Source organism: Haplochromis burtoni, unplaced genomic scaffold (genome assembly GCF_018398535.1).
Source record: "Haplochromis burtoni strain Fernald_Lab_line unplaced genomic scaffold, NCSU_Asbu1 Contig_144, whole genome shotgun sequence".
In the NCBI taxonomy this organism is placed as follows: Eukaryota; Metazoa; Chordata; class Actinopteri; order Cichliformes; family Cichlidae; genus Haplochromis; species Haplochromis burtoni.
The window spans coordinates 1,115,295-1,126,375 of record NW_024582505.1 but is presented as its reverse complement, the minus strand read 5'-3'; the positions used below and the strand labels follow the sequence as shown (position 1 = coordinate 1,126,375).

The 11,081-nt window shown below is 42.4% G+C and overlaps 1 protein-coding gene across 1 annotated transcript in view; it reads right to left on the bottom strand.

The window, feature by feature from the left end:
• The window catches only part of nxn (nucleoredoxin), an 84,771-nt gene that overhangs the window by 2,272 nt on the left and 71,418 nt on the right, over positions 1-11,081 (bottom strand). The window contains exons 4-7 of the mRNA XM_005932033.3: positions 8,818-8,918; positions 8,582-8,688; positions 7,248-7,427; positions 6,585-6,709 (exon numbers count right to left, since the gene is read on the bottom strand). Of these exons, the coding sequence (XP_005932095.1) occupies positions 6,585-6,709; positions 7,248-7,427; positions 8,582-8,688; positions 8,818-8,918 (513 nt within the window). The remainder of the gene's footprint in view (positions 1-6,584; positions 6,710-7,247; positions 7,428-8,581; positions 8,689-8,817; positions 8,919-11,081) is intronic.

Genomic DNA, 11,081 nt, shown 5'->3' with positions numbered 1-11,081 from the left:
ACATAGTTCTCTTAAATGCTTACAGCTAATATACTAATATCATTTGCAACATTTTCCTCATCCTCATGACACGATGGCCCAGCTTCTCCTCAGCTTAGCTTGCTGGCTTGGAGGGAGAGCCTCAAAGATTAAAGATCACTTCCATATGGCAAAGATTTAGTTTCAAATGCAGAACATACAAGGAAAGGCCAGAGGGTGGCACTGCAACAAAGAGCTGGACTTTAAATAAAGGCCTCTGATGCTGTTAGTTACTGATTTATGTGACAGAGTGAGTTAAGTGGAACAAAGTCAACGATATCGCAACTTTGGATGGATTTCCTGCTTCATGTGATACTCCTCGAAGTTCAATTTGTTGTCTCTTCTTTGTTATCAGAGGATCCGCAGCTACTCTTGTTAAATGGATCAAACCCCACAATGAGCCCTCAGACTTTTCATTAAATAGCTGCACCGCTACCTAAAAAGGATAAGTATGCCAAGATGAAGTCTGTGACCTCTACTTTGCAAAACTGCTAACAGATGGAACAGATGAATTGAAGTGTGGTGTTTTGTTATAGGCAGCTAACTTCCTCTGAATAGACCATTTTATTATGCTGCAAATCACCGTACATCGACTACTTAATGCTCACAGATGTAAGCTGTCACTAAGGACAATGTTGTTACGAGAGAAATACTGCTTAATTCTCCGACTACAAATAAAAGCTCTTGCTTGCAGGCTCACTTGCAGCCATACGAAGCGTGGATTAGAGATCATCTGTAAAGAAACCACAACGAGAGAAACTCCAAAATCCATCAGTGTGACCTTTTCAGCATTTTTGATATAAGAAGATGTAATCTTAGAGCATTAGCATATGTATGTATATATATATATATATATATATATATATATATATATATATATATATTATCTATATATATATATATATATATATATATATATATTATATATAATATATATAAATAATATATATATATATATAATATAATATATAATTTTTATTTTTTTTGTGGCTTTTGGCTTGTGGAAACTGCTTCTCACGAGGTGCAGTCATTTCAGAGGGGCCCTCTGCAGCTCAGCTGAGAACAAAAGAAAGAAAAAAGAAAAAGACAAAGGGCCTCTGCTGTAACCCAAACTCACAGCTGTGATAAGGCTCAGCTTGTGTTTACCGTGTGGGACCTGCTGGGCCGTGCCAGGCTTGTTCTGATTACTGATGCATTGTGGCATTTCACAGACAGACATCGACCATCTGATAAGGATTCAGCTGATAATGATGAACCCAGCCACTCGCCCCTGAGCTGGGGTTGTGTCCATCTCACAGGTCACCTTTGATGTCCTGAGAAAGAGTCGTCATTGTCATAGATATATCTATCTTATACTGCTGAAATTGAAAACATTTTTACGTGGTGCACAGATAAATAAATAAAAAAATCCAACAGATTAATTTTTCTACACAGTTACAGTTATAGAAATGTGCAAAAAATTTCAAAATTCCAGTATATTGATTCGCCCATTTCCCATTTTCCCTGCAAAATGTAAAGAAATGAGGGGTGTCTCAAGACTTATACACAGTACTATGAGATGGGAAAAAAAGTTATAACCTAAACTCTCAGTCAATGCAATAATTGTGTTCCATTAGCCCAAGTAGATTCGTCCACATAGAAACGTCTGAAAACGCTTACGTCCCAGTACTGCGCATGCGTGAAAAACAAGAAGCTTGGACCTGCCTCATTTCTGTCTGTCGTTTATTTACTTTCTTGATCTTTGAAACATCGCGACAAAATGTTGAGTAAAAGCACCGAGTTTTTTAAATGGACTAACAATGAGTTGGAGTTGTTGCTGCCAGTAACACAAAAGTAGAAAATTGCAAAAGCGAGTGCTAGTTAAAGAATTTGAAGAAAAGCTATCTGGAGCATGTACTGACTGATATTAATCTTTAATAGGGCTGTTAAAATTGAGAGCAAACAAAACAACTGCTGTATAATGCCCTCCGCTATCTTGGTTTAATTGGTCACATGACTGCATCATATGATTAACATACGTCATGTTTTAGTTGGTTAGTTTTTAGTCTCCGTTTTCGCTGTGGACGGGAGGCCAAAACTGAGAGAAAACGATTAGTTTTCAAACAAAAATGCATTAGTGTGGACGTAGCCTGTTAGCAGTAGGGGTGCAACGATACACAAAATTCACAGTTCAGTTCGATACTTTGGGGTCACGGTTTGATATTTTTTCGATACAAAAAAAATGTTCATGCCTTTTTAATTTGTCATTTATTAAAATTATAAATATATATTTTAACTCAAAAGTACAGTTTTTAAATGTAATATTGATGAAACAACAAAATAAAAAAAAATACATCTATCTGATCGAGAAATCACTCATCTTTGAAAAAGAGAGTTTATTACAGAGTAATGGCTCTTTCCAAAATAAAAGCTACACTATACGCTTCTTCTGGGCTATATTCTCAGTAGCATATTAAACATATCAGGTCCCCATAAGGAGAATCATGTGCTAACGGCTGTCTAAATGACTCTGGTAAAGTTTGTAGCATGTGTGCTTGTTGTTTTTGTCTGCTTCCACTTGTCTTTGCACTAGGATGATGTCGGCGTAAATGTGCAGTCATATTCGTTGTGTTCCCACTAGTGCTGTCAGCGTTAATCTCGTTAAAATGACATTAACGCCATAATGCCGCAAATCTCTGTTAACGAGTTACCGGGATCGCCCCATGCGTGGGGCTGGACGGAGTCAACACGTTAATGAGCTAACTGCGCTAACGCACTACTTCCCACCAATGTAATTGAGCATTGCATGGCACATCGACATACTGTTTTACTTTTGTCCATGACGCGCTTGCCTTCAGGGTCATACGTCACATGAAAACCAAAATAGTTCCAAAGGCCAGATCTGAATGAGGGTGGGGGAGGTTCAAATTGCCATGTTGTAAGGAGCTTAGCTTCTGTCTTGCTAGCTTGCGCTGCGCTCAGTGGATCTGCGCTTGACAGTGCAGCCTAGGCGGAGTAGTCGAACGCAGATCCACTGAGCTCTCAACACAGACAGCATCGTCAGAAGAAAAGTTGATAAAATAAATAAAAAATTTTGTGTTGTTCAATACATATGTGTACCAAACCGAAAGCACTGTATCGAACGGTTCAATATCGATATGAGTATTGTTGCACCCCTAGTTAGCAGCTAACAAGCTAGATAAACACACAATCGCTAAATATCGCAGGCCTTTATCTTCCTTTTTGATGTTTAGCTGTGTGCTTTGTCAATATTTGCATGAGGTAATTTTCTGCAATGCCCGCATAGATAAAATACTGTTCCTGTGAATGCTTACATGCTTACACACATGGTCACATGTAAAGTTACCGGTCATCCATTTAGAAACATGGAGGCATAAGATCGAGCTTTGGACATCTCTACTACAGCACAGACTTTCTCACAACCCAGAGCCCTTGTCTACATCGCTGAATGAGACCTGCTTGGGTCACTAGCTGGTAAGATAATTAAGCATAACCCTTCTGACTGGCCGGTTAGGTTATTATATCCCCACTTGTTGCTTTTGCTTGACACCTCACCGCAGAAACAGAAAAAGCAATAACAAACAAAACCCCATATACAATTTGTTACTAGCTAAGGCCATATAACAGTAGAGTGCCTTGGATGGCCACTTGAGGCTGACCCCAGAAATGAACCCACTGTGCAGAAGGTCATTTTTTTAAAAACACAAGTAATCTCTTTAAGATTTTATTAAGGCTTAAGGCAAAAACCGAGGCATTAACCTCGAGGGACCACCACTGTTATACTATTGATCTGTAATGGTAAATGGTAAATGGCTTGTATTTATATAGCGCTTTTACTAGTCCCTAAGGACCCCAAAGCGCTTTACATATCCAGTCATCCACCCATTCACGCACACATTCACACACTGGTGATGGCAAGCTACATTGTAGCCACAGCCACCCTGGGGCGCACTGACAGAGGCGAGGCTGCCGGACACTGGCGCCACCGGGCCCTCTGACCACCACCAGTAGGCAACGGGTGAAGTGTCTTGCCCAAGGACACAACGACCAAGACTGTCCAAGCCGGGGCTCGAACCGGCAACCTTCCGATTACAAGGCGAACTCCCAACTCTTGAGCCACGATCGCCCCTATAAAACATGTTGGACCATAGTATGACCTTGTCTTTCCACTAACATGATCAAAATGTGCATATGTGAAGCATTCACATTTTACATTAAAACATAATGAATGCGAAAGAAACTGTCAGTGTGCTATGATTTGAATAAATGCAGTACCAGAGTGGTTATGAAACCCACTATAATCTCAAAGTCAAAGCAATCATCCTGTTTAGGGACACGCGCACACACACAAATCAAGCAGGCAAAAACAAAGCTTTGAAGAGCAGAATCACAGTCACTTCTGGCTGCCACAAAAGTCTATTAAATTCTTATGTGACTGGATAATACCGCTCAAGTTCATTTGGCATGCAAGAGCCAGAACACAGCAGAAGTTAAAGAACAAAAGATCTTTCATTCTGCGATTATAAATCAGTATACTGTACTACCCTGTGGCGTATGTTTTTTTACAGTTGGGTAAGAAGATCCTGTATCATTCAGCTCAGACTGGCCTCCCCCCTGAGGGGCTGCCAACATACTGCTGTCTCATGGACACAGAAAACCCAGCAGCTGGTCTGGCAGAGAAGTGTGTGCCTACCAGGGCACAAGCTTAGCTGAAGGAGCCCAGAGCATGGAAGCTTCACAGAATGCCTGACATGGGAAGCGATATCTGACGCAACCCAGTCTGGAGGGGGAAACCTGGTGATTTCATAGCCGGCTGAGCTACAGCCAGGAAATTAGACCTGCACTACATGGATGTAAAAGTATACGGCTTAGCATGTGTTGCTCCTGAATAACCGCAAGCTCCAGTGCAACAGCGTTTCTTTGTGTTTGTGCCAACATTTCTTTGACCTGACACATTTAACACGAAACGCTATCAGTCCAACTCGTGCTTTCCTTAAAACTTAAGCTTTTCTAGGTCTGCGTACATGTGCCACTGATATTCCAAAGCAGACAGAGTTGAGCTGCCATTTAGCACATGTGCGAGACATGCAGCTGAAACCAGAGCCTGCTTTTGGGCAAGTGACACACCAGAAACCAGTGCCGTCACCCCCAGATTGAACTGGGAGGAAGGCTGGCTGGAGGACAGAGTGCGGGGGAACTGAAGAGAGGTATCTAATCTGGTAATTATGTCTGCTGCTGCACCAGTTCTGGAGAGGTCAAGGCAGAACAACACAAGATAACAAGTATTATGAAAACTCCACGGCTCATCCCACACGGGGAAGATGTGGGAGGAGATACTGCGCAGATAGAAAGGATGATTTGTCAGTATTGTGAGGGAGAGCGCTGCCACGCTCTGCGTCTACCCATCATGATAGAGGCGCACAGTTGAATTGTAGGTCATGGATGGGACTGAATGCCTCTCTTGCACATTCAAGAACAGGGCCTCAAATGCTTTAGTAGCCACTGAAGTTGTGGAAATATCATCTACTGCACATATGCTTAAGTTCTAAAGTTTAATTTTTTTTTAATTGCAAAGTCAAGGTTGGTGTGGCTGCCCTGACTTTCTGAGTGGAAAGTTTGACTGAAGGGGGTGCTAGAGTGGAAAATTCCAACTGGTAACTCTGGATTTCTCAGTTCCCACTTCAAATGGAAAGCAGCATCAGAGATTACAGAGCACCCTGAAGCCTGAGCTTTTGGCTCATGGGGATTACTTGTAAATAAGCTGACTTCATTACTTGAAACTAATACATCCCCTTAAATACTCAAATCCAAAGCAGCTAAAATTAATTGTTGAATATAAACATATATTGACATTGTCAATATGCAACTTTGTGTTTCCAAAGTATCTCTTTAACTCTACATTTATCCTTTTATGAGTCATTTTACTGTTGTTTCAGTCATTGTTTGGTCTTCTGACCCTCAACTGTTCTGTTCACTCTCGCCACTCACGCAGGGTAACTCTTAGTGGCAGCAGGCAGCATTTTTCCAGAAAACTGACTCTTTAGTAACTCACCGCAGTCACACGCAGTTAGCAAGCAGGTAGTGAACACCGAGCAGCAGCAGCAGAGCCAGATGTTTCCCCACAGTAGTGGGTAGAAACTGCAGAAGGGCCAAAGTGAGAAAGTAACTGCTGGATGTGGTCAAAGACAACGTGACAAAAATAGGTGAAATCCTCCTCTGGATAGAATACTGTTATTTGCCGAGAGTCTGTTTTTGTCTAACGTGTCTCCACCTCCTTAAAAACAAATCAGAAATGTTTGGAAATGTTTGTTTATGCATGTCGCTGTGTTATTGCACTGGCATTTTCACTATCATGTCTGTATCTGCCTCAAAACCCCCAAACCAAAACAAAAAGAAACCAAAAACACAGGATCGCCTGAGCTGTACATTCAAAGACTAAATCATCCCGAAGCACAGCTCAGGTAGAGCAGGATGTTCAAACCTCCCCCCCCCCAAAAAAAACAAACAAACCCCAGCTTATGCCAGTTTTGTGTGAAATGGTATTTCACTCCGTCGGCTTATCTCACCTCTCCAGCCACAAAGAACAGCAGCGGCGTCTCCTCCTCCTTCGCTTTGTACTTGGCCATGAGCTTTTCCGCTATTGGTTGAATCAGCTCCTTGGCTGGCTCCAATTCACCTTCCTCCTCAGCGTCTGCATTAACCAGGAAAGAGAAACAGAGCTCTGTTAAAAGCATGAAGAAGCCACATGGGAGAGGAAAAAACGAACAGATGAGTGAAAGTAGTGGCTGCAAGGATAGGCAACTGGAGGACAGATGAGTGCAGAGATGAAAGAAACTACATGTACAGATGGTCCTCAGTCTTGTTGTGCGATTTGGTTTGGCCTCAGGAGACACCAGGGTGGTCTCATATTTTGAGGGTCATCACTTTGCACTCTCAAATTCTTTTCCATGTCTGTTTCCTCTCTACACCTTAATGTCTAAATCATTCAGTGCCATTCACTGGAAAAATTCTTTTCTTTTTTGCATTAGCATTCCCGTATTAGCATATAAATAGATGGAAACAGTAAATACTACATGAAGCATTTCCCACAGCATTTCCCTCTGGGACCTTTCGCCATTGGAAGAATTTTCCGCAGTGTCTGACATTCAATATGCTCTAAATAAATGCCACTTCATTCAGACAGAGCCCCATGTGGAACTTCGCCGAATTATAAAGCCTCAGCCTCTCACCCACAAACAGGACGAGGCAGGGCCCTTCGTGGAGCTGCACGGCGTTTGACTCGCTGAGCTCGAGCACGGGCCGAGGGTGCCAGGGAAAGAGCCGGCACTCTGGGTCGTTCAACACCTCCACCCGGCCCTGTCGCGTGATCATGTGACCCTCCGTGTCCAACAGAATCAATGTGGGAATACCTGGAATGGAGAAAGATGATGATGATGAAAGGAAGAGAAACATAGGAGGGGAGGAAATGGGCAAAAGCCTGGGAGGTGGTATGGGTCGTTTCCTTTAATTATCGCATCATGACGCACTCTTTTCCCTTTCACAGTGAGATTTTTTTTTTTAAACCTCTTTTTGGGGATTCTCACCTCCCTCTAGCTCTGTCTGTTACCCCTCTGATAGTGCTTTTACAAGCCACCCGCACTGTGAATACAATCCTTTATCAGAAACAGACACAAATCAGGCAAGCAAGCAGCAATCAGTAAATTCCTGTCTGCACATGTGGACTGAAGTTAACTGAGTGGGAGTGAGATGAGTGAGTGAGTGAGGTGAGTGAGTGAGTGAGTGAGTGAGTGAGTGAGTGAGTGAGTGGTGAGTGTGTGTGAGTGTGTGTGTGATGTGATGTGGGGTGTGGGTGGGGGGGGGCAGTGTTTGAACGCGTCAAGTAGACATTCCTCAAATTCTTTGCAGGACAGGCCAACGGCCAGTTTTCGCTAACTTCATCCAAAGTCATCCACTCACACACTCGGGAGGAAGGCACGGCACTTCCGCAGTGAGACGGTAAACTGGATAACCAGCCCACATTCCTCAGGCTGCAGGGCGATCTGTGTTGCTGTTTTGCCCGCCCAACACAAAGAGCTGTCAAGCCTTCGTGCCAGTGTTTCAGTATGTGACATAACCAAGTTTGGCAGAGAGAAAAAAAAAAAAAATAGATATATCCCCTTTCTGCTCTTATCTTAAAAGGCACACTGTACTCAATCACATATACATATTTTTTCTTGATCTGTACTGTTATTTATTAGATTTTTAAGAAATTGGCCTTCTCTTGAATGTGATGTAACTAAAAGGATCTCGACTTGTAGCGCTCAAAGTGCCAAAACTGAATAAATTAATAAGGAAGAACTATTGTCTTCCTGCTGTTTACATCTGCCAATAAAAACAACAGCGTAACTAACCAACACTATCACTAGCATCAGCCTCTTATCACAGGGAGATGATGGATGCTTTTCTGCCTTTTGTGCAGTGATGCGGTTGGCTGCAACTCTCAACAAAGCAATGGATAAATAGCATAACAGGCCAGGAAAAACATGCCTATTCAGCGATAACGGTGATGGAGCTGGTGAAATACCTTGTATTCCGTATAGTCTGTTGAGCCGCGATCGCCGAGCCTCATCTGAATAAGGCACTGCCAACCATGGCATCTCGCTGAAGTACTGCTTAAAGGACTCCTCTGACCTGAGCGGGGTGGAGGGGAGAACCGAACAGGAAGACAACAGATGCTGATTTCTTGGTTTTAATAACAACAAGTAAGCAGGGACCCAGTTGGGTTCTTAACAGGCAAAAGGCAGGTGCAGTGTCGCTCACCTGTCGGCGCTGACGAACACTATCTCAAACTTCTGGCCCGACTCTTTGACGGTCCGATACGATTCCACCAACACACGAGTCAAACTGCGGCATGGTGGGCACTGAGAGAGAGCGAACGAGTGAACATCTAATATACACAGTCACAAGTGATAAGGTGCTCATTTCCCAGGGTTTTTCCCCAAAACTATTTTCCTCTCTGCCGCCAAACACCTTTCCACAAACTAGTAATTCTGTCTTGTTTTGTATCCAGGCTGTTTAAAACGTTAATCCCGAGGAATACTCGAGCTTAAGAAAGTATTTGCTCTACTATGTGTTTAGAGCGCCAACGCTATCCAGGCAAGGGGGAGCGGTGGTATGGCTGGCATTACGATGACATCAGAGCACCATGACAGTGAGAAGCAAAACAGACTAGTCTCAACTTCCAGCCTCTTTCCCATGCTCTGTTTGCTTCATATCTGTATTTTCTTTGTTTTCTCTGCTGTGAATACATAATAAAATAGAAACGTAATATTTAAATCAGCTTGAACAGTTACAAAATGCATGCCACATGTTTGCATGGAGTGAAACTGAGGTTAAAATGATTTCAGGGACAATAGATTTTCTTCTCTTCTCTCAAACTGTACTTGTTTAAACATTGATTAGCCGATGAACGATAAGTAATTCAATTAATGAATGCAGACTGCTCCAGCTAAGAAGCACAAGGACAGAAAGTACCAAAATACACATACATATACACTCATCACCAAGTACACCTGTTCAACTTCTCAGTAACACAAATATCAAATCATACAATCACATGGCAGCAGCTTTGTGCATTTAGGAATGTAAACATGCTTAAGACAACCTCTTGAAATTCAAGCTGAGCATCAGAATGAGGAAGAGAGGTGACTTTGAATATGGCACGGTTGTCAGTGCCAGATAGGCTGGCCTGAATATTTTAGAAACTGCTGATCTGCTGGGACTTTCCCGCAAACGCCTTGTTGATGTCAAAGGTCAGAGGAGAATGGCCAGATTGCTTTCAACTGATAGGAAGGCAACAGTACGCTCAAATAACCGCTGGTTCTAAAAACGGTATGCAGAAGAACATCTCTGAAAGCACAACACATAAAAACTTTGAAGCTGGCTGAACAAAATTAGACAGCAGAATATCGGAAAAAATGTTGTCTGGTCTGACGAGTTTCCAATTCTGCTGCAATATTCAGATGTTATGGTCAGAATTTGGCATTAAAAACAAAACAAATCAGGAAAGCATGGATCCATCCTGCCTTGCATCAATGATTCCGGCTGCTGCTGGTGTCATGGTGTGGGGATATTTTCTTGCCACACTACGCATCATTTAACATCCACAGCCTACCTGAGTATTATTGCTGACCATAATCATCCCTTTATGATCACAGTATACCCATTTTACAATGGCTGGAGACTAATGTCTCAACAGTAGTCTCTAACATCTCAAACTTGTTTCTTGAACATGAAAATAAGCTCACTGTACAGTACTCTAAAAGCCTCCACAGTCAACAAATCTTAATGCAGTTATGTGCAGTACTATCATGGCTGTCCAGGCAACAAATCTGCAGCAACTGTGTGATGCTCTTGTATCAAAACGGACAAAGGCGACCATTTTCCACAAAAAGGCTGAATGCACTGGCCCAACTTCGACTCTAGCCTGAAGCCTTTGCTCTGTGTCTGCACCACTCTCCTGCTTTCTCCACTGTCCTGTCTAATAATGGCAAAAATGCCCCAAAATAATTTCTCAAAAATGCCAGATTTATTGCTTGTGTCACAGTGACTAAATCTTTAACATACACACAGTAAGCACATTCCCTGTAAATATGGATTAATGCCATAGCTGCTTCAGTTTCCTTCCCTGTAAATATGTTGAGGTATTTTTGCTAGACTTAATTACATATCATATGTCTAAGGCTCATCTCATCTTCCTGTTTACTAAGTAGAGAAGCTTAAAGCTTCCTACAGTGGCACTTCATCATATCAACACAAAGGGACGTTGGGACAAAAGCACAAAGTATCTTGTGTAGTAAGTGCGATCTTCCCTTATACCTTACAGATATAAACACTGTATAAGTGTGTTCATCGCTCATTACACAAGCTTGTTTTAGTACTATCGTGATAACACTAAAGTTTTCTCCCACTACAAGAGAAGGTCACGCTGCATGTGTCTCTGCCATGGGGCATTTAGGTCCCTCCGACAGGAAGGAGGGAAATAAAGTAAAGAAAATATACTATCAGGATGCCAAGGCAAAGTG